Here is a 24,180-nt window from a genome sequence, read left to right as displayed (position 1 = left end):
AGATTTTAAAATAATGTTCAGAACAGTGTGAAGCAAATCAGTAGTAATGTTTTCTAGTTACTTAAACAGAAGGAGAGGAGACCCTGAACTGAAACAGTGTACTCATGGAAGCCAGCAATTCTGGACTAATACTGTTGAAAAGAAAAATCAGATACATAAGGTTTGTCTAGAATATATACTTTATTATTTGTAGTCTGTGTAAATTTTAATATGTGACTGAATTTTCTACACCATTTTCTCTGTTTAAGCACATTCTGGTCTTTTCTAACCACCCAGTCAATTGCACCTTTAATATGTACAGTCAGTATTTATGAATATTGCATATGCATCTATGAACTTAGAAAAATAACATGCAAGGAAAATTGTTACCATGAAACTGATAAAAAATAAAGATAGGTAAAACAGTCAATCCCCTTTTTAGTGTGTTATGGCTTTGCACCAAGTATCAGATGTCAAAACAGCTTCAGATGCTTCTTGTTAAAGGCACTTACTGTTCTTCAAATACACTTTCACATTTAGTTCTATTGCATTAGGAAGTGTATCTCTGGGATCATACTTTCTTAACACAGCAGAACAGTCTGAAAAGGCAGCATTAATAAAAAGGATAAAGGGGGGGCTTATATTAAAATATGGAAATGCCAAGAATTAAAACAAACTTTAAGGATTTGGTCCTTATAAAACAGGCAACAGCATTCAGGCAATAGTGATTTCTTTTCATAGACACTGACAAAATAATATCCCCAAAAAATGAACTCTTCCAGTTCCAGTGTACAGATATGTCTGAGTTGAGTAGCGTACCCTCTAACACCACCCCCAGTAAATATACAGCTTTCCAAGACTACTTCCAAGAACTACTGTTCCACTTTGGCTGCGAAAGAAGAAACCTCAGAAGAGTGTTAGACACGGACAAGATAGCAAGCCTACAACTCTGTGTCTCTGTATCTGGATGGCTGTCCATAATAGCCCTTCTTAGAGTGGTCTGCCAGCTGCCGGCGGTACTCCTCCTCCTCCTCATCGCTGCCATAACTGGCACGGTTCTCCAGGTAAGGTCTAACAGGAGGCTTCTGGGGTTCTGGAGGCCTGGAGCTAACACAGTGGAACAAGGAAAGAGAAAGAGATCATGTCTACTCCCATTATGAACAAGTGAAAAACAGTTGTGCTTAATATTTGCTTCATGACAGCTTAAGAAAGGCAGATGGAGCAAGTGAAACCCCTTCTAGCCAATAAAAAACTGCACAACTATGGTAAACCTGTCTGGAGAGGCATCTTATTTCCATCAAGCTGGAAGATGTTGCGCAGATTTGATGTACTTGACCTACCTGGAAAAATGCCAAATTTAAAATTTTACCATTTAAAATTTAAACATCCCTGCGCACACAGAGACATCAATAGCTTTTTACAGTATTCTATTCCCTGAGCAGAGAGGTTTTCAGCCTTGCTACTACCCCAACTGACATCTCCCTTATTTAGCTTTGCAAAGAATTTTTTCTATGCCTCCTTCTTCTTTTGCATGCTCAGTCTTCTGTCTCAAAGTCCAAAGACTTCTTAAGTGACACTTCTTAAATTGGCAGCCTTTTCACTCAAGGCTCCCTAAGGCTCTTGGCCTTTAAAGTGGGCAGAAATAACCCACACTTTCTCTTTTTATACACTGTGGTGATACACCTTTGATGTGACATTAAGCAGACATAGAAAAATAGAATCTATCAAGACAGGGTATTTCCTCGGTTTCAAACTCCACGATTTTTGCAACCCATGCTCTGGAAAAACAAGATGGTATTCTCACATCTTTCTCCCAGGGCTTATATACCCCCTTCTAAGGCCAATCACTAACACTCCTGTAGAAAGCAAACAACACTGATTTCTACATGTAAGCAAACACTCTGCAAATGTGGTGGAAGACTAATTTTCTTTACTTTTATAAAGCTTCCAATGCTATATAAAAAAGAATGTTTCTCTGAACCTGTCAAGAAATCCAGAAAATATCACTTTTCCATCTTTGCATTTTAGATTATTTACTGTTATATCAAAGCATTTGACTTAGTAGGAAAAAAAGTTAAATTTCTACTGGCTATTGCTAAGATGCAAGAAAAAATTAAGACTCCTGAAGAACAGAAAACACAATCCATCATGCAGTGTGTTTGCCCTTGCATAGGTGTCAAGTCCTAGAAATGTGCAGTGTGTAGGGTAAGATGATGCAGTGGTCAAGCCATCCAGAACTTACTGAATTTTAACAAAAGACTATTACTTTCATGAGATTTAATGGGTCACCTGTATCAGCTTTCATCCTTGATTTACCTAGCCACACTACATACTGTAAAGGATAAGTATTTAGGTAACTAAGCATTATTAGAACAGCGAATATTTGTTAGGATAGACTATCAGTATCACTCAGTCTATCAAGTATCTAGCACAGGTAGGATGCACACCAGAGGACATGAATGTAGTCCAGCTTCTGTAATACTGATTGGGGCAAAAAACTGCTCTGCAAATATTTCAGTGACAGAATATAGTGTTTCTTCCAAGATGACTCAAATACTATAAATGAACTTACCATAAATGTACTAAAAGAACAAAAAAAAAATCCTGAAATGAATTCACTGAAGAGTTTGCTAAAATTCTGCCCTACCTTTACAATAATCTGAGGCACCAAAAACAAAATGATGTACCAAGGCAGGATGGTTTGTATGAACAAAAACTGGCAAGATCAGTTTTCCTCCTGCCATCAAAGTCAAGAATCAAGACAGAATGATCTTGGAATTGGATACACCTTACCTCATTGGCTGAGGCCAGTTCTGTTCTGACTTCTGTGTTTTGACAGGGACAGCATAAATATCTGGATGCTTCTGGGCTATTTCAAGCTTTAAAAGAAAGTAGAAGAAAATCATTGTTCTTTTAAACTCTTCCATGAGGGATCCTATATTAGGATCTAGGATCTAACAGGTCACAGCTACATCTGAAACAATTAAAGCACAAATTGGTAATATCCTACTGATAATCCTACAATTACATAATCTTTTGCTAGAGTAGTAATTCAAAGCACACTTGAGAACAATGGATTGCCAACAGCAATAGGATTATTAGAAGTCAGGTTTTTATAGTTACAATAGGAAACCTTAAAATACTACCTCTTTTTATACACAAATACACACAATGAGTAAGAGTATGTCTCTGTGTGTGGTTTCCCAACCTTCTCCCTCCAAAAGCAACACAATGCAAAGGGCATTATTTTAGTTTTCAGGACTCTGGCTGTTCTATAGGTCACAAAGCACAGGAGGGGAAAATCATCTCTTCATACCCTGGCGTTTTGGGCCTCTTGCAGCTCTTGCATTCTTTGCATCCTTGCCTTGTGATCCATCTCCTCAAATATTTTTACTTTCCTCAGTACTGATTTTGGAGTATTTTCTTGTTCACTTCCTTCCTCTTCCAGCTTTCCCTCATCCTCCTCCTCCGCAGGCAGGACTGCTGGCTGAGAGTTCCTCAGAATGGGACGCCCAAAGGCAGGTTTCACAGAAACAGGTGGTGGCGCTGCTTTAGCTGGAACAGTTGAAGTCTCACTGCTGACAGCAACATTACTCGATTTGGCATCATAGCTCTTGGGGAGGTCATATGGATCCTCTTTGTTTTGTAACTTCCCCTGCAAGTATAAAAACCACAAAATTTACATCAGCAACTGTATAATTTTAGTTTCAAATGAAGGCTTTAACCTGAAAGTGATCACTTTGTCTGTGTATTTACACGGATCAATCTTCATATGTATCAAAGACACTTCAAAGATATTTGAACTGCTGCAACACTTTGGGCAAAAGCTCAGAGACTACACATCATCATATAGAAGACCAGGACATTTGGACTTTTTAGACATTTGTCTGTCCTATTTGCTGAGGATTACCAGAGCTACTTGTGTTAGAGCACAGCAGAGAGAAAACTGATGTCCCAAATAATTTTTCACTACTGCTTAATGTGGAGTATCATGACCTGAAATTTAGAAGTGCACAGAACCCTCACAGAATTCTCTTTTATATTTACCTTTTGTTTTTCCTGTGCATGTCCTCCTCTGCCCTGTCTTCATTGTCAAGGTATACGTGGCTATATTTTGAATATTTAGAGTCTATGAAGGTACCAATCCTCACAAAGAAAGGACTTCAGGGTCAGGTGAATTCAAAAATTTCTAAAATAGAACTTACTGTCCAAACACTGTAATTTTTCCCCCCCTGCATCATTCCTGAGCAATGTCTGAACAGTTAACATAAATTTATAGTGATGGTCAGGTGGTAGATTCTGATTTTGTGTTTCACAGTAATAGCCATCAGGTATGTTTTCCCTGGTGAAAAGCCTACTTTTGATCTTGCTGAGCTAAAAAAGCGCCTCTTGTTTTGCTCTGACTAAAGCATCTTATTCCATATGGAAATGATATATTAGTGATCACATGTACTTAAGAAGAACTGTTATCCTGTAAGTCTTCTTTCTGCTTGATCCTGCAACACTTTGAGTCATTTCTTCTGTCCACAGTTAAACTGTTTTTTAGTCTCTAACCATATCTGTTGCTCTTTCTGATCTGCCACCCTGGGGAATTCTCCAGAAAGAGGATGTTTGTATTCAGATTTACTTCTACAAATTTACCTTAGGTGGTTCAGGCTTGAATGCTGGAGGCGGACTCGGTTCTCTAAGGATCTCCCTGCTACCAGCTTTCCTCAACTGAGCCCTTGGTTCTGGAGTAGGCTTTTTTAAACTCTGTGAAAGAAAGAGATAAAATCACTGCAATAGCCAGTATTTAAATCATTTTTCCTCTCTCTCAAGTTAACAATTTTGGGAACAGTAAGCAGGAGTCAAACCACTGACAGCAACCTGACTACAATCATTGCAAATGTAACTCAAAAGTTCAAGGTCATGAGACATCACCAGGAAACCTACAAATTTAGGCAGAAAAGCAGAGCCATTATTACTTTCCTCTTCACAGTGTAGCTCTAAAACACTATCAGAAGCAAGGTATAGATGCTGTTTTAAAAAAAAAAACCCTCTGATTTTTAAGCCATACATGAAGGGTTTACAGAAAAAAGCTCAGTCTTATTGAAAAATCCAATCATCTCACCTCCTCATGATGGACAGGTTCAGAGGATCGGCTAACAGATGAAATCCTTGGTTCCTCCAAAGCCTCATCAAGTTCATTGTCAGTGTATGCACCACCTTCTCCATCTGTATCCTCTAGGTCACTGATCAGCCGACTGTCACAGCTCAAATAGTCAGCACCCATGGCAGTAAGGTAAGACATACGATCATCTGCATCATCTTCCATGCCATCCATCTAGAGAAAAGTCAGTAAGAAGAAACAAAGATTAAATATAATAGAATTGAAGTCCACTTCTGACTCAACCTCAGGCCAAACAAGCCCTTAGGAATGACTTCATGGAACTGAATGAAACTAATGCAGAATCGCAATAAAAAGTCCTGTAAAAAGTTTATCCCTCATCATCATTCTCTCCTAGCCCAGTATTAGTGATGAAAGCTCCAAAGTGTTACAGAAAGAGCAGGGTTTTTTTTGTTGTTACAGACATAAATAAACTGACTATTTGTCTAGCCTACTGGCAAATGGAAATCTGGAAAATTTTTATTGGCAAGTAAAACATCTGTTGTTTCAACCAACATCTTGGAAACGTCTCTATAGATTGAGAGAGTATGAATTGACTGCTTACCTTTCCTTCTGATACCCATACTGCTTCTCCTTGCTGTTGCTGAATTGTATCTTTCAGGCTACCATACCAGCTATCATTGGCTGAATTCAAATTAATGGTTGCTGTAAAAATGGAAGGAAAAGGTGTGTATATATACATGGTAAATGCAATCCAATCCTTTATCCATTCTTTGCTGTTTAACACTTTTGGCTTAGGTATGTGGGAATGTTAAACAGCCACTTCATTTAAATCATTGACAAGCATGGTATTTTTGTTTTACTGCTGGTCCATTTCCAAGCTTATTAAATTACTTATCTTCTAATGACAGTACACCAGCTCACACTTTATTCTCTGTTAGAATCTGGCAGAACAAGAAACTTTGAAAGAAGTCAAGGAAGGCATTACTCATGATCATACCTTCACACTCTTTTAATTCCAGCCTGCATGAGTTAATATGCGGAGTAATAAACATATGTCTTGAGACTTACACAGTCTTATACACTATTCTCTTAGTAAGCAGGTTAAACAAACATTCTTCCTTACCTGTAAAGAGGTGGGAACAAGTTTTCTTCAGTTTGTTTGCTTGCTCATAAAGTTTTCTTGAGCTCTTGTTTGATGTAGAACATAACCTTTGTCTCATGGTCTTCACACCCTGCCTACTGTCTGGGTTAAAGAAGACCACAATTGGAAACCACTGGGTGTAATTTAGCAGGTCAACTGCTTTAGGAGTGACATCCAACAGTGCATGTTTATCCTGTTAACAAGAAAAGCCAGTCAATGTGGTGCATGTGGGAACAAGTGGAGGTGACTGGAACATGGGATCCTAGGAAAACCAGGGTATTTGTGTCCAAATAAGAGCACAACTTGTGGAATGTTTTCCCCCAGTTATACCATATGTAGAATGTTAAGAGCAAGTACAGCACTACACGACCATAAAGCCTCTGGCAAATTCACAAAGCATATAGTAAAATTCTCCTCTGTCCAAATTTAGAATGGACTTGAGAAGGAAAATGAGACAGAAAATTTCTAATACCAGGTTCAAAGCTATAAAAATTACCAAAATTGCTGTTGAACAACTTTGAAACAGCTTTATCATGAAGCTTATTACAGAAATAGATGTAGTGAAAATTTGAGTACTCTCAAAGTTCTAGAAGCAAGCAAATGAAACACCACACCTTTGAGCATAAGCAGTTTTCAGAGGAATGCCCTACCTGCTCAATGATTTGCCTCACAGTGTTCAAGCGCACTACCCCAGTTGACTTCTCTGAACCTGCGTCTCTGGGTTCTGTCTCTGCAAAGACAACATTTTAGCTTATCTAGAGTGGCCAGGCAGCTGTGATTATTAAGTTATCCATTCTCTCAGTTAAGGATGAAAAGAGAACAACTTACTTGCTGTCTGGTATAGGTGAGGCAAATCATTTGACAACTTCTCCATAGCAACATCTGCAATAGGGCCAAATATCACCACAGGTCTCTTAAAACCAGCTGAAAGAAAAATATTTGGAGAAAAGAGAAATCTGGTAAGACTGGTTTTATATATAAAAGACAAGACCCTCAGTTACTATGCAAAGTTAAGAATTAAGCTGAAGTTATTAAAAATATATTTTTAAAAAACAATTTCTCAGAGGTTTGTGCAACTAATAATGGAGGAAACTACTTTTACTAGAGAAAGTAATAGACTGTTTTGATTTAACAGCTTTCTTATTCCTTCTAGTGGAATTGTATTTAGAATATTCTACATTTGAAAATGTACAGATCTTCATTTATCTTTCCATCCATCAAAGCCCCATGAACCTTGACACGCTGGGTTTTGTGTGAATAAAGACATAAATTATAAGCCTACTGCAATGCAGCTTGAAGAAGCAAAGAAATGTAAAACTATGTTACTGCTCATGTTAAACCAAGTGAAAACACAGTCTTCAGAGTTAATGGGGGAATGCCATTACCCCAAGTCTTCATTCTGGCATCTGGGATCTCCTTTAAATTACTCTCTACCGTTTATTTTGTTCCAGAATACTGTCATGTGCTACTACCCAGAAAATCAGCTTGATCTGCTCATCACTAGTAATATAGCTAGTTTACAGTCGTGGAGATAAGACCACATGAGCCATGATCATATATGTATGGACTGCTGGGTTCTACTTGCTCTGAAGTTACTGCTGAAGTGCTATTTATGAAGACTGAGGTTGATCTCAGGCGTATGGATTGTACTTTCAGAGCTAGCCAAGAAGAATCTGAGGAAACAAAGTCCTGCTGTTTCATCCCTTTTTCATTTTAAACCTTAAAACTTGCAGGTGTAATTTGAATGCAAGAGAGAACAACAGCAGTTTAAAATGGTAAAAAAGCTCTCTTGTAATTAGTAGCATCCAGAGATCTCCATTCTGAGAAAAATGTCATCCCTTCCTGTTGTTCTACTTTAACATCATTAGAAGTTGCTAGAAATCACTTTCTTAGCTGACCAAACATTTGGATGCTAAAGCAGCCAGCAATAAATGGGCAGCCAGCTCAAAGCAGTCTCACCTACCTTCACGCAACTGAACGCGTTCATAAGCTGGGAATTTTGTGCTCACAGATACAATAGCTGTCAGATCTTCACGACTCTTCCTCAGATTCTTCTTTGCTCCAGATCGCTGGCCACGTGTTCTCCAGAAATCTGCCCTATCACTTGAGCCATCTCTTTGGGCATTTTGAACACTGGCCATCTGTTCAGCTCTGACAGAGAAAGCAGGGAGTTCAGAACTAATTGAAGAAGACAGGTGTGCTTTCACTGATGAACAATGGATTTTGAGTTTGCAACAGATAATTTGCCAGATAGATAGGAAGGAGAGGAGGTGAAAGACAACAAGTTCAGGTGCCTTTGCCTTGAAGCAAACACATTGCCAGAACAACGCTCCCACTTGCCACACTGCAAGCTGGTGGGCAGGAATGAGTCCTGAGGTCTTAAACCAGTCACTTACACAAGCATAAATAAAAGAATGCACATGCAAAGAGATGGTGAGAGAGGGCAATTCAGAACTGAAGACGTAAGAAATTACTGTCACTACTGTCTTCTCCATTAGGCCTCAAAAGTTAAGTCACTACAGCATAGTTTGGTCAGATCAATTAACAGAGAGGAGAAAATGCACTTACCAGGGAAACGGACAGGGGAGTCACACAAGAAGAGTATTTTGTAACTTGCGTGTATCATGTAATTGTGAGCTTTTCCTTCCATCATAAAATCACAACCACACTCCAGAAATTAAAAGCTACAGTGTAAAAATTCAGCTAGGTCTGGTTGTGTTTTTAGGGTTTGGTTTTATATTCCCCTGATTAATTTTAATACTTTTGCACATTGTGCATGTTTGAACACTTATTATTACCTCCCATGAATTTTGATTAGGAAAGCATATTTAAGCAAAAAGGTTGCTGTGGTTCACTCAATATTTCACACAAAAGTACAGACTACAGCTACCAAAAAAAGAAAAAGCCTCAGAATAAATACTTAAAACACTGTCCACAAGGATACACATAAGAAATTCAAGCACTGAATTCTTCTAAAAGACTACTCATCAGAGTATTCTTGCACAGAGTTATGAGCTTCCTAAGGTGAAGGATTTTTTTGTTTGTTTAGTTTTTTTGTTTGGTTGGGGGTCTTTTGTTTGTTTTGATTTGAGTTGGTAAGGGTGGGCAGACAAAGAAGAAGGTGGGTAAAAAAAACCAAAAACCAAACAAAAATAGGACCCACCACCCATTTTCTGGAAGAGGAACTGGAGCAGCTACTGCTCAAAGCTTGCTGAGACAGAAACTCTAGGTCTGTGCTGCAAATAATGACCTGGTATGTAGACAATACCACCCTCTCTTCACTGTCTCCTTGCCTAATTCCACGGTTCTAAAATATGCAGTTTTTATAGGCACAATTCTTGTAAAAGTGAAAACAAAACAATTTATGCATTCTTGTACAGGGGAATAAAAAGGAAAAAAGGTATGGCATAGGAAACAAAAATGACTCGATGGAGGGAAAAAATCTTCCTTCCAACAATGGGTAGGAAGACATGGTGACATCTTACCTGCTCTTATTTGGAATCAGGCCCTTTTCCAGTTCATTTCCAATTCTCACAGCCAGCCAGTTTCCCAGTTTGCCATCATACAGTGTATCAACTACTCTAAAGATCTCCCCTCTGGTGAATGCTAAGCTCTGTGGTGACTCCTTTTCACACTCAAAATGACTCCTGATGAAGAATGAATCTCCTCTGCCACAGGCCATGATGTCTCTGTAGACTAAAACAAGACCTCCATTTTAGTTTATACCTTTTTACATGTGAAAGAAAGATTAAGCTGTGATGCTAGCAAATACAGCTTTGAAATTTTAACTGTCTGCACAGAAAGATGTAAAAAATCAGATCTACATTTCCCTAGACACACTTATCAGTAGTATTCCATACTTGTATGTGCACAGCCCTTAACAGCTCCAGGGCAAAAGGCAGCTATGGTACTACAGTCTTGCAGCAGGCTGTGTCTCCCAAAAGGGAAGTAAGAAGCTTTCTTGCTCCTTAAATGCTCATGAATAAAGCTGTCCATTTTCTGCTGACCAAATCCCTTCTGACTGCCAAGGCACAGCAGATCTTCTCCCAGCTGCTACAGACAGAAAAGCAGAAGAAAAAGCAGTACCTTGCCACTTTGCAGGATTAAGAGCTGCTATTTGCTAGTAAGAAAAGACATGGAGAAGTACTCTGAAAAATACATCGCGCATACAGCCTTGTATGTATGGAATACAGCTATCTTCTCAACTAGTGAAAAGGAGATAAACTTAAATGCTATTAAAAATAAGCATGAGAGATTATTTGTGGTTTCACTGACAAAACACAGCTTAAAAGATTCATAGATACCCATACAGTTTTTTCAAAGCACCTACCTTCATATTTGCTTTGAGCCAAAATTGTCACAGTTTCACCTTTGGGAATTTCTAAGAGATACAAAACAGCTTCTTCCCGAACAATGCCTCTGAAGTCTTGAGTGTTTACCTACATACAAAAAAAAAACCCTGCAACAACTGATAAATCAACAATAAAAGGAATAACCACAGATTTTTCTTTCACCTGAAAAAACTTAAGTATTCTCTTCCCTCACTTATTTTTATATCTATCTATATTTATATAAAAGTCAATGATTGTCTCTTGTTAATATTTAATTTCAGCTATTAACAGTTATCTTACTGAAATAAAATGTTCTGTTTCTACACTGATAGATTTTTTCTTCCACTTTAACAGTCTCTAGAAGGGGCAAGAAAGAAGGGGAAGAGGGAAAATTACATTAACCTTCCATGTGAATTTTCAGTAAAAAAGCAGAATGAAGTGATTAAGTGGCACAGATTATATAAAACAGGAACTTGAAAAATAAATTACAATAACCCAATAAACTGGAGAAAGATGAAAGAAAAAATTATGATGGCCCAAATTTTTCACCCTCCAAGAAGAAACATTGTACAAAAAATGTACTGTCCCATCTTGCAGCATTTTTCTCAATTAATATTTAACTACTCCTTCCACAACATTATAAACAAACTAAAGCTTGGAATACAATTCTCCTTCAAAAACTCATTTCTGTAAGATACCTCCACCACATATACACCCTTCCAAAGCAATAATTTCATTCCTAAAATCATAATTTTTCCTATATTTCCACTAAGAAGCAAACAAGCAAATTTGCGTTTCAGGGACATATAGTCATACCTTAAGAATCTGATCTCCTTCCTGCAGTCCCTCCTGATCAGCTGAGGTACCTTCTTGAATTCCAGCAATAAAGATCCCTACATCATTTCCACCAGCCAGTCGTAGACCCACACTGTCCCCCTTCTTGAATCTCACCATTTTTGTATTAGGACTACAGGATTTACAAACAGAAGAAGGAAGTAAGGCCAGATATTAAGCATATAGCAATTGCAGAATGCCAAAAGAAAAAAAAATTACAAACCCTCAACAGTATCATATTAATAATATTCTGATCTCATTTTTTTCACTATATAGGCTGTATTTACTGAGGTAACTCTTCAGTGAAGGCAGGAAGCAGAGTCTTTCCATTTTTCAGAGTGGAAAATGAACTAGAAATAGTGACTAAGTGGCATGCACAGATGTGACTGAGCAGGGAAACAGGTCCTTGTTTTTGAAACTCCAAAGTAGCTCCCTACCTACTGCATCCTCTGTCATAAGAACACCTGTGGTTTTTGTGCAAACAGACCGAGTTATGAGTAATCATACTCATTGTTTTTCTTCTATAATCTAAGGAACTGTCATATCAATTAAGCTGATACCTATTTTCTTTACTGCTTAACATGTTCGTTAGAAGTCTTTGAATTTTCTTGTACTGAGAAATATTTTCAAGTATAATCTAGTGATATGTTAACAATCAGTCCTTTCACATTGCAGTAGGAGAGACTACTGGACTAGGCTCAGCGTTTTTGCTGTCAGAAAAGCTGTATGCCGGAGTGACCTTCCAACTCAGAGGACACTACTTATCTGTCAGCCACTCTCAGTAATACCCTAAGCCTGTATTATAAATTCCCCTTCGCCACAGTAACCACTTGATTAATTTGCACATCAGTGACAACATACACAGGGTCCAACCCAGAAAAGGTCTGAGAAGAAAATCCATTTAGGAAAATACCCCAAACTATATGATGTTTTCAAAACTTTAGGCTTCTTCTTACAATTCCAACATTTCTATTCCTTCAATTTCTTTATTTGGAAACTCTTAGAAGAAAACATGTAAATTTATTTCCTATAAAATCAATTTTCTATAAAAATAAACTAAAACTCTTGTATATGTTCCCATGCAAGCCTACAAACACAGTGTTCACATGCAGATACTTTGAAATCTAAGTTGATCTCAAATATCATCAGTTAGAAGCCATGTCACCTCTCCTTGGCATTAAGCTATAAAGGGAGTATCACTCCAAATGGAAGAAAGAACACAAACCCATGCAGCCAAGAATCACATACTGGTCACTGGAATAATACTGAGTGCAAAAGAACTCCACAAGTATCACCTTACCCATATATTGCTTCATCTTCTGGGCTGGGTTTAAGCATTGTTCGTGTAGCTGCTTTTGGCTGAGGCACTAAATGAAGAAAAAAAAAAAGACAAAAGAAGTTACTGAGATATTGAAAAAGTTATAAATAGCAGGAATTTTTAGCTATTATATAGCAATCAAACCCTCCACACCAAAGATTAATACAGAGCTAAAAATCAAGCATGTCTGACTAAAATTAATTTATTTCTTTTTTTTAATTCTTGAAAAACAAACAAAAAAAAAGTTCAAGGAAGGGACACACAAGGCAAGCTTTCAGGCAAGCTAAATAAGACTTCATTCGTCTGCTTAGGGCAACAGTCTAACAGCAGATGTTCTAGAACAGCTTTTGCTTTTTTCACCTGGTAATTCTAATAAGCAACTGCAGCCAAAAAATATCATGTGTTTCTTCCCTGCAGCACAAAGCAAAGACAAACCTTTCCTCTGTGTGTCAGGGTGGGACTGACATGAAGAGCATACCAGCTTTATCAACGTGATTGAGGGAATGTACATTCTGTGGCCAGGGAAAAAAAAAAGGGTCCAAAACTTTCAGGCTCTGACCTGCTGTGTCATCTTGGTACTTCAGGGCTTTGTTTGAGTCTACAGAAGTAACAGCAGTAGCAATGTCACCCGTTGATTTGAATGGAGTGGGCATTGCTCCCATTCTGGACATCCTACTGGAGGGATCCTCTTTTGCACTAAAAAAAAAGAAAAAAAAGTGTCATGAAATCAGATAAAGAATGCATGTATTTTAATAACTTCCTTGATATGCATGAGAAAAATGAACTAGAGAAGACCATTTCTTACTTTGGTTTCTCTTTCAGTTTTTCATTGGATGAATGGGAATCTATGTCAGAATGATGTAATCTGTCATCTTGAGGGGAAAATGATCTGTTTGATTCTATTTCAGAAATATCTGTAAAGAGAGTGACAAATCAAGATATGCAGGATTTGTTTAAGTTAACTGCTCACCTGATCAGCATGTAAATTTACAAAGTTTTCACATATAGGATACCATGAACATTTCAGCACTCTCTCATCTTAAGCTGAATTTGACAAAGATTCAGAAAGTGCCTTTTAGTGCTCCCACCCTTCCACCCTCCCAAAATATTTCACAAAAGTTTCACAGAACTTTTAAGAAGCACACTCATGTCACACAACCACTTTGAGCACAACCACAGATGCATCAGCTAGTGCAAGCAGGCTTTGATTTGAGGTGTCGTGGAGGTTTCCAAACCAAAGACCACCCTCACATCAACAGTCCTCACATCATTGCCCTTCAGCAGCAAAGGAAACAAGAGTGGCCCTTGGATTTGAAGTGCACCTCAGTAAAACCTACAGAAAGTTCCACCCCATATTTTGACACCAGAAAAGCAAGTATCTTGTTCCAAATAATATAACATCCTGCTCTCCCAAATATTCTGAGTCCTTCCCAAAGCAAGATCAGGCTGAGAGGTACAGCTCACACACTTGTATAGAACAGGTGCTGGGAATAGAAACCAGTTTTCTAGGGACACTTAATTTCCTCTTGTCCTGACATGTCTTCCCTCCATTTGAATCCTGCCATGAATGTTAATGCCCTAAGAAGGAGAGACCAGTCCAATGCACTTGTTTTAAAAATTTTTATTAGAACAACTGATTTGCTTGTTCCAAGAAGTAAGACTGATTTTGCCAGACCAACATTGGTCCCTCTATCTCTGCCCCCTCCTAAAATGTAATTCTATGGTTACTACAAAATTGTTTTCACCTAAAGAAAGGGGACTTGTTGCTTAATTGACTTATTTAGGTTTGTCTGTGTTTCATTGTTTTTCTTAAAGAACTTAATGCCACTCTACCACAGCAAAACAACATAAGCTCCATTTTGTCCTTGTACAGAGTCCAGAACTTTGGATCCACATTAAACCTCACCATCCATTTCTGAGTCACTGTCGTTCAATGAAGGAATGTTGAGCAGTGTCTGCTTTCGGTCCCTGAGAACAACCAGCTGGAGTTTCCCACGTGATTTCTCAATCAATTTTCGGGCATCAGCTAAAGACATGTTCTCTGTCACTGTACCATTGATCTGGACACAAAAAGGCAACAATAACAAACAAAGTCCACATGGTGCTCAAGTTTAATAGCAAACTTGACTATAATATGACTTAGTTCAGAATAACCATTTTAACCAGTGCCTGCCAAACTGCTAGCAGTAAAACCAGAACAGACCTTGAGAATGATATCTCCTTCATGAAGGTTGCCATCTTTGGTTGCTAGGCCAGTATGGGTCATTTCTTTTATGAAGATCTGACTTCCAAGACGGAGTCCATATTCTGGAACCAAGAAGATAATCCACTGAAGCTTAGAATATGACCAAAGATGCATTGTTTTGAAAACTACAAAGTGTACATGCATCAAACACCATGATACCATGAGAGAAAAAAACCCAAAAATAAACAAAAAAAATCACCCCAAAAAAACAAGAAAAAGATAAAAATGTAGGCCTAGTAAACCCCACTTCACCCTAAGCCAAGTTTCTGATACCTGTGCTGCCATTACAATATGAACAAGCAACTACCCAAATCCAATTACAGCTGGACGATTGGTCTGCACCTTCAGCAGCAAAACACCACCTTTGTTCTGGAGCTGCTTATTAATGTACTGGACTAGCTTCTCTCTGATTCTCATTTTGCACAGCATAGAAGGGGAAAAAGGTCAGAAAGCACTAACAGAAGTATTTAATTTCATCAGTTGCTGCATGTTGACCCTGCCCTATCTGTACTCCAGGAAATGTTGTGGTTGTTTCAGGCAAAGGTATTTCTTTTTATTTCCCTGCCCCTTTTTTGCCCTGTGATCTAAGTTACTTGGGTCAGTATATTTGCTACTTAAAAAGAAAGGCAACATCCTTAAAAAACATGCATCCTAGAACAACAGAATGTTGTTCTGCTTTAAAAGATCACCACATTTCAGCAAATCTGCAAAGTGTCCATATGAACAACAGAGATTACTGCAGTATAGCTAAACATAAAAGTCAACAAATGCACCTTAAATTTCTCCTTATTTGTATATATATCTGCATTATCTTTACAAGTGGAAACACTACATGCAGAGGAAACAGAGGAAGGAAGAAAAAGGATTGTTGCCAGAGTCAACAAAGAAAAGATATTAGCTCCTGCATACAAAGTTTAATTAGCAAAAAATTGTTAAAATTACAACATGGCAGATTAGGAAAAAACCCAGCCCCTCCAGAAATAAACCCCCTCCCCCCCTGCAAAAAACCCCAAATAGACAATTATGTACAATCTAATCTCTGATATGCTTTCCAGCACAAATCTTTATTTCACAGTGAAAAAAGGGTCAGACTTACAAGGGGAGCATGAAAGCATGAAGCCTTCAGGCTTTCATTTACACTCTTCAATACTCAGCAAAGAAAGGCTGAAATAACTGCTATTTCAGTGCTTCACCTGCTGCTATTTCAGTATTCTTTAATGACCAGAACTAAACAAACTGTATTTTTAAAGGCAGAGTCTACTCTTTACCCTTTCTAGCTAACCCTTTTGTGGATGTGCCAAATGTAATCTGAATCATTATCAGATCCATGTTTTCCATCAGAACCAGAAGAAAAGGGCAGAGAAAATGGAAAACCAAGGACGCACTGTCTTGAAAAGACTGAAATGATGTGGGTGAATAAATCTTTGTTCAAAGGTAAAGTTCAAGGTTCTGGGGGAAAAAAGCATCCCAAATCAGCCAGAAAGAATGAGAGAACGACTTAAACCATCAGTTACAAAAGTCAACACTTAACCTACAAAAGTAGAAAGTAATTCAGCTCTTCTCTTTTCCCCACCAAAACCCATGCTGTACTGGAAGTTGACTCCTGTCCTCCCCTATTGTACCTACCTTCATTATGTCTGCCTTTTGTTAAGAGAACACTGATTGGTGCACCCTGATCCTGCGGTCCTAGGTATTCATGTTGGCGGTGTATTTCAGGTGAAGGACTGCGGGAACGAAGCCTGTCCCGACTACGACTCCTCATTTCCCTCCCATATCTAGGATCAGATAAAGATCCATGACTGTAACTGGGTGGGCTGTAGTCTCCTCTGTAGTCCCGTTCATAGGCAGCATCCCTGTCGATGCTCCTTCCCCTGCTCCGATCCCTTCTACAGTCTCGATCCAAGCTCCTGTCCACGCTCCTACCACGACTTCGATCGCGGCTGTAGCTGAATTCCCTGTCACGGTCTCTGCTTCGGTTACGCCCTCGGTCGTGCTCGTCTCTATAGCTCTGATCCAGGTTGTTTCCCCAGCTTTGGCTGCGCCCTCCATTTCCACTGTGCCAGCTTCTCTCACTGTAGCCACTTCGAGCACTTTTGCCATCAAATTCTGCATGGTCATCCATTACATCTAAAGCTCTGTCCTCATAGTCAAGGGAGGGGCTTCTCTGCAGCACAGCTGCCTGCACTTTCCTTGGTCTTTTCACTACCTGTTCAGTGCAAGAGAAAACAAAGAAACAAACAAATTCTATCAAAGATCAGAATGTGAAATTGAACAGATAAATATTCTTCATGTGTCAAATATATATTCTATTTATTATTGGGCAAAATCTGTGTATGCAGAACATCATTTGCCTCACGTAACTTCTATTTTCTTGTTATTCAGTAAAATAAACATTATAAAATAAACATTTTATTCTCAGTTTTTCAGTAAGATAACTTTGTGATACTGTTGATTAATTTTCATTTGTTTCACCTGCAGAAACTATGTCTTTGTTTTATTTATTTTGTACTTTGCACTTGGCAAAGGACTGCTTTGTTTTGTACACTTTATAGAAGAAAACCAAAATCCTGACTGGTTACACAGGTACATAACACTGGCGCTACACTGATTACATTTGGAATTTACTTACAATGGTGGCCACTTTCCCACTTTTCCTAAGTTGCTGTACTGCAAAAGAGTGTAGAACATTTTCCATCGGGGTCCCATTAACTATGACCACTCGGTCATTTTCTCTGGAAATGGGGAGGGAGATAAAAAAAGAAAGAGAGGATTTAAGAGAAGTCTTCATAAAAATAGCAGAAATTTTTTTTTTTCTTCTTTTAACAGAGGAAACTTATGGATTTAGTTCAGTTTATCAAGGAGCTTTGCTTTTAAACTCTGTTTGCTATATCAATTCCACAATATGTGAATACTAGAAACAGCTTTTGGTACATCTAAAAATTAGACATTGAGCAGCACTATCTTTGTGCATATAGTGTGTTCAGCTTAAGCATCTTGTCATAATATTTATTAAAGAACATTTGTGATGCACATTGAAACAGGACTCCTAGTTTTAAATAAGAATTTAATGAAAGCTTCAAACTGCTGAAGCCATTAGGCAAATATTCACAAGTATAACTGCAGTACATTTTTCCTAAAGTCTGGTGTTCACATCTGGTCACATCTACTCTGTAGAAAGGTGATTGAGAGAAAAAAAATCCCAATAAAACAGTAATACACAAAAGTCTCCCTTGCCCTAAAATACAGACCAACTAAGATTAGTAACTTTTCTGTTAGACCTCCTGTATATCAAAGAGACCACTAACACCTCACCGACATAACCCCATATGAAATAGCCCCACAACACTGATTAATTTAACCCCATAAACTTCATAAAGGCATTTCAATGCAAAAGTGAAGATTAAAAAAAAAAACCCAAATTACCACTCCTCATACTCCTCATATTAGTTTATTCTGGTGACTACCCAGTTACAGTCAGAGCATGAGCTCAAAAAATTACTAGTTACTTTGCCATTTTCTGCTAGATAAAAGAAATCTTTGGTACCCACTATTTTATCTTCATTATAATCAAATCACATTGCAATCTTTTTTTTAATTAAGAAGATTATATACTCTAAGCCTCAATTTGTAAGGCACTCTAACTCCTAAATGATTTTTGTGCCTCTTTTCATATCCTTCCAATTCCTTTTAGTGGATGAGTAGGCCAGAAAAGCATGCTATATTTCAGTAGCACTTTCATCCAGGTTTACGCAAGAATTAAAGTAGATCTCTGGACAGTCCATACATCCAAAGCTAGTATTGAACTTAACATTGCACTATTATGTCAAGAGGTCCATCTAAACATTTTACCCTACAAAAGATGACAGGATGATTTTACCCATACGCTCTGAAGGTTAGACCTATATTCCTTGATTTGTTGGAGGAACAGCTTTGTCTTCAATTTTCTTCAGAATGTGTTTTGTCTGAAAGTGCCCAAATATCTTGGTATTCCCTTGCCATCATCAATTTACCTATGATCTTTCATAATTTATGGACATCATTTCATTCCCAAATCACAGGTGATTATGGTGTGCAGAGCTCACGGTTATAAAATGTAGGATTTATACACTTGTGTTAAAAATTATTTATTATGTGCTTTACAATTACCCTTTTATTTAGTTACTCAACAACTCCTATGCCAGCCATTTCATTTTCTGACCAAAAATAAATGCATGGCAATAGGGACAGAATCTACTCTCATGATTTATTATTCCTGCACAATTATTTGACATTTTTCCAAACTGTCTAGTCCTCATCAGGTATTTCAGATCAAAGAATGAAAATATGATGTAGGACAGAAACTTTAAGCCTACAGACTAATTGTTTGTACATGATAGATGCTGCCTCACCAAGGATGAAGTTACCAGAAAGACAACAGAAACTATTTCCATAATTTTTTCTTTCAGATATAAAATCAAACCTTCCTTGGGCTGTCTTAAGCCATACTTGGAAACTAATGATTAATCACTAAACATGTTTACTAGAGGAGGAACAAGGAGGATGTTAAGGAGGATGATTTTAAGATACTAAGTATTTCTACTATTTTTTTAAATGAAATGCAATCTTGAAAGAAACATACTTAACTGTTAAAGACTTTTCAACACCACCACAGAAATGTAATGTCTTGCTAAACAGCAACTAACACCTCTATGTAGGGTTTACTTGTTTTGTTGTTTTGGGTTGATTTTTGTTTTTTTTTCAAAGAGACATCTAGATATTCAAGAGAGCACCAAATCTTGAGGTGATTAAATCATCAGGATTTCAACCACATCTATGTAAAGGATTTATATATTCTACAGCCATGCCACTCAAAATGCCAGACAACGGAAAAAGTGCTTACTGAAGTAATCCATCTGCTGGACCACCTGGGAGAACATCCGAAATTACAATTGATGTTTCACCATTTTCAAAATGAGGGTTATCTCTGCCGCCAGAAACTGCAATCCCAAATCCTCGTTTTGAATCCTTTACAACAAAACCAAATACAACAAAACTTCAATACATTGACAGGAATTTTGACAGGGAGAAAGAAGAGGAACAAGAATGTTCTCATGATGGTACTCCAAGTAGATATTATATAAAATATGATAGCTGCAGGCAGAGTGCTGCAGACACACACAGTACCTCTAGATTTGAGAAAGATTAGGTTTACACATCCATGTATCAAAATGATAAGTTTCTGTCTTCCAAAACCTCTACAGCCTTCTGATTGTTGGTAGTTAAGTGAAAAACTTACTAAATTTGCCTGCATTTTGCTTCACCATCCCATGGGTTATTTATAGCAAATTTATTGTTAGGTAAATCAATTTTGTTAGTGATGCTTGGGAAAGTGGAATAGCTTTCCCAGGATCTCATCTTCATTATGATTGCTAAGTAGTTTGTGACAACTACTTACTCCTCAATCAAAATAAAAAGATCATGGTTGATTACAAAGAGCAATTAGGGAACTTATACATTGTCTATATAATATTCATCCTCTGTCACAATCAACTATTTTAAATATGTAAAGTATGTCAAACCTGTCATCACAGAAATAACACATCCATAGAAGTCCTAAGACAGCATTCATAAAACCAAAGAAATGCTTCACAGAATGCCAAGGAACAGCACTAAACCTGGTAACTTTTAGCATAACTGAACTGCTGACAGCAAGGTGAGCACAAGTTTAAAAAAAAAACCACAGAAGTTTAATTTCATCTAATATTTAACATACACATCATCACTAAAAATTACAAATTATGCTACATTTGAGCAAAATGTTTTAACATAGTGGCAAAGTAACACATCAAACGGAAGTAATGTTTTTCCCCCAACACCCACTCAGCATGTGTAGTCCATTGTATGTCACCTCGTGTTCCACTAATGCTGATAGTAAGCGATTATTTCTTTGAGGAGGAAAAAAGCAGTGTGGTTTTCTTTCAAAACAGCACTTCACTTGCTACAGCTCAGTTTTACAGGAAGCAGTTTGATGTTTTACACGAAAACAAGAGATTCAAAATAATGGTAAAATTCAATGACAGTGGCCGATACAGCAAGTTCAGCAGCCCTTTGCCATCTCAGCAGCCTAAGCCTATCTATGTGGTAAAGAAGTAATGCTGATTTACACAGTATCAGAGATCTGAAATGCTGGAAATTACAGGAACTAAGATCTTCTGCAATTTTTTCCTGTCTTCCTCTGTAACCTCAAAACTAACCTCTTCTCAACCATACTTTCTCACATGAAACAAGCTATATAGAAAAGAATAATATTTCACCTTGGTTCATCAAGTTCAGTTCACTCCAGAAGATGTGAAAAAACTTGAACAACTCAGTGCAGGCTGCTCACTGAACCCAGATCATCAGAACAGCTGGGAAGAGTGCCATCACCACTGCAGCCCAAACTGCACACCTTGTACTGTGGTGTGGCAGCCTAGCTATTAGAGAACACAGGCGTAAGTGCTCTGTTTTCTTTAATTCAAAAGGAACTCCACTTGATGAGATACTTCCTCTTTTCTTGAAAAAACCTTTTATAGTGACACCTACAGTACACCTGTTTTATAAGTTTTAATGACACTGTTTTTCCACTGGATTCTACACTAGTATATATTAAAGTATATTACAAAAATAAAATCGGTGGAATCCTGTTCAGTGATTATTACAAAGCTTGGACATTAACCACAACCTGTTTGATAGAAAACCATCTGCTTTACTTTTAAGGCTCTTCAATGATAAATTTAGCTATGTGGCTGACATGGGGTATTTGAAAGACCAAACAGTAGCAAATATTAAATTGTTAATTGAATTTACTCCTAACATTAAAGAGATGTGCTATGGTAGGAGTAGCAACTAAGCTTTAAAATAAAAACCATACCTGATTTGGACAACGAATGAATCCTATTCTAGACTCAGACATGCTAATAAAATCTGCTGCAAAACATATTCAGAGTAAATATGTTTACTCTGAGTATTCAGAGTAACAGAGTAACATATTCAGAGTAAATATGTTTAGTTTTCAAATATTCAACCAGTGCTTGAATATTTGAAAACTAAAAATATAATGGGCACTCACTCACCTTTTGTAAGGTCACTGTGTACTGTTCCCATATCAGCTCTTCCATGCCTGAGGCCTGTTGCACACAGAAACCAATTAGTAAAACACACAGCATATAACTATTTAAATTAAAACGTGAAATATCCCACTAAAACACAGGTTTAAAAATATATGCATATTCTAATATTTGGGGAGAATTAGTTTGAAATTCATATATTTCAATTAATGACAATTTTTCTTTAAAAAAAGGAAAAAATTATTAATAGGTCCAGAGTGGTGGAATCCCTTCACGTTTCACTGATTTAACAGCTCATTCTGATTTTCTGGAAAATCCTATTCAGCAAAAGCATTTAACTCAGATCAACTAGCATTCTATAGCCCTAGGTCTATAGATTCAAACACACAGAAAATACTTATGGAAGACCTTTCTGTCCCAGTATGCAGTAAGATTAGCAGTTGAAACTGAGGTTTTCAAAATGAACTAGACTTCAAATCTCTTGTGTCTTGTTCATGTGGATTTAACAAAATGTTTTGTCCGCTATGAATTACATAACTAAATATTTAGGTTCCCATCAAGAAATTAAATTTTACAGGAAAACACAATATATCACTATATAGTACAGATGTAGCCATTTCTGTGACACTTCTCAGAGACTTTTTTTTCCACATTTCCAGTTAAAACTGATCACTTTATCTTACATGATATAACCTGAAATCTTTCCAACATCGCAGCTTAAAATATAATACAGAATAATCACCCAGCTGTGATGCATCATATAATACACAGCCAGCCCCTTCAGTGTCTGCCCTGTAAAACTAGGAGAAAAATGAGCCACTGCACTGCAGAAAAATGACACTGCAAGCATTTCAAAATGGAAAGTATCCACTGCAGAAGAAAAATCCAGGCTCTGCATAAGTATGTGCATTCATATACTTAAGCCATAGGTTTTATTTGTTGAAAATGGTCTTCCTTTATCTCAGAAAACTGAATTACAGACAGAAGCTCAGTTCAGACTTAATGGTCTTTTTAAAGGCATCATAGGGAGTACTGACAACTAAACTCAGAAACAATAGACAGAGAAGTGACACAAGAAAGGTATGCCTGTACTTTAAGGCATCCCTTGCATTTTCAGAGTAAGACTTCTGGCAGTGCACAACTGTTCAGCAAGCTGTGGACATTATTTCTCATATGCAAAAAAAACCTTGTTGCATAGTTTCAGTTGATTCTATGCACCACAAAGAGAAACTAGACTTACATTTTCACTCGCACATTCACTGTATTGAAAAAAAAAAGTAAGTCCTACTCAGAGATCCTGAAGGAATATGCAAAACATTCAGCATTCTTACCAGGAATTTTACAACACTGAACAGTGTAAAATTTCCACTGTTCTGCCAGAAAATGAACAACGCTTTCCAGTTTCCAGTACTTCTGGCGTCTAATTAAAAAGAAAATTAAAAATAGATGTAGGAGATGATGGCTTATACTAAAAGTAATACATGTAAGTAATTGTTTCTAAATTTTGACTTGTCTAGATCGGACAAGAATGTGTTCATGATTATTAATATTCAAAACATGTGTCTGTGGTCAGTGTTGAATGTGCTGAATCACATAATAAAATTGCTTCATCTGGTAATACCATTTAACCAGTTAACATGTCTAAGCTTTCAGCTATCTGAAACTGAACTCACTCAATATATTCCCTTACAAAGAGAATCTCTGCCACAAGTGAAAAATTCCTCCTTAACTAAGATCTTCTTTTGAACTGCTGTGATGCTGCTGTATATGGAAGCAACTAGGCTTGCTTACCTGGCATGTATCAAACAGTTTACCTACCACTAACCCCTCCTAGAGTGCTGCTTTCCTATGTATTTTTAAGCCCTGCAAAAAATGAGTCTGTGCTGAAAAAAGGCCTCAGTGTCATTTAAATTCCATCTGACTTCACTGAATAAAGTTTTAGAAATGAAAGTCAGTACCAAATGATGGGTAAGATTTGAAGGACCAGCAGGTAGGTTCAAATTTTGTAGAAGCACAGAAGATGGGAAATGTTCTCCATCCTCCTCCTGGTAAAAAAGCCTCAACAACTTACGCATGTAGCACAAACATCACTTGAATTCAGTTTGCACTGTATGCAGCTCCTACAAGCACCACCTCC

The 24,180-nt window shown here is 37.5% G+C and overlaps 1 protein-coding gene across 5 annotated transcripts in view; it reads right to left on the bottom strand.

Moving 5' to 3' along the window:
- Window positions 1–161: 161 nt before the first annotated feature.
- The window catches only part of TJP2 (tight junction protein 2), a 63,006-nt gene continuing 38,987 nt past the window's right edge, over window positions 162–24,180 (bottom strand). For 3 of the 5 annotated variants that reach the window (XM_088054148.1, XM_014252337.2, XM_014252339.2), the window contains 22 exons: window positions 22,050–22,103; window positions 19,838–19,962; window positions 17,588–17,690; window positions 16,585–17,164; window positions 14,917–15,020; window positions 14,620–14,773; window positions 13,519–13,627; window positions 13,273–13,409; window positions 12,696–12,762; window positions 11,378–11,528; window positions 10,561–10,669; window positions 9,716–9,926; window positions 8,194–8,381; window positions 7,059–7,154; window positions 6,881–6,960; window positions 6,213–6,423; window positions 5,691–5,791; window positions 5,090–5,302; window positions 4,621–4,731; window positions 3,296–3,634; window positions 2,773–2,858; window positions 162–1,086 (listed from right to left, as the gene is read on the bottom strand). In XM_088054148.1, the coding sequence (XP_087910274.1) occupies window positions 921–1,086; window positions 2,773–2,858; window positions 3,296–3,634; window positions 4,621–4,731; window positions 5,090–5,302; window positions 5,691–5,791; window positions 6,213–6,423; window positions 6,881–6,960; window positions 7,059–7,154; window positions 8,194–8,381; window positions 9,716–9,926; window positions 10,561–10,669; window positions 11,378–11,528; window positions 12,696–12,762; window positions 13,273–13,409; window positions 13,519–13,627; window positions 14,620–14,773; window positions 14,917–15,020; window positions 16,585–17,164; window positions 17,588–17,690; window positions 19,838–19,962; window positions 22,050–22,094 (3,486 nt within the window). In that variant the 5' untranslated portion in view covers window positions 22,095–22,103 and the 3' untranslated portion in view covers window positions 162–920. Of the gene's footprint in view, window positions 1,087–2,772; window positions 2,859–3,295; window positions 3,635–4,620; window positions 4,732–5,089; window positions 5,303–5,690; window positions 5,792–6,212; window positions 6,424–6,880; window positions 6,961–7,058; window positions 7,155–8,193; window positions 8,382–9,715; window positions 9,927–10,560; window positions 10,670–11,377; window positions 11,529–12,695; window positions 12,763–13,272; window positions 13,410–13,518; window positions 13,628–14,619; window positions 14,774–14,916; window positions 15,021–16,584; window positions 17,165–17,587; window positions 17,691–19,837; window positions 19,963–22,049; window positions 22,104–23,374; window positions 23,453–24,180 lie in introns of those variants that run through there. The other 2 variants (XM_014252338.2, XM_088054149.1) reach the window with 2 other exon arrangements.

Source organism: Pseudopodoces humilis, chromosome 4 (assembly GCF_049639895.1).
Source record: "Pseudopodoces humilis isolate 2021_Gansu_Grassland_sample_001 chromosome 4, ASM4963989v1, whole genome shotgun sequence".
Classification (NCBI taxonomy): Eukaryota; Metazoa; Chordata; class Aves; order Passeriformes; family Paridae; genus Pseudopodoces; species Pseudopodoces humilis.
This window is presented reverse-complemented; position numbering and strand designations above follow the sequence as displayed.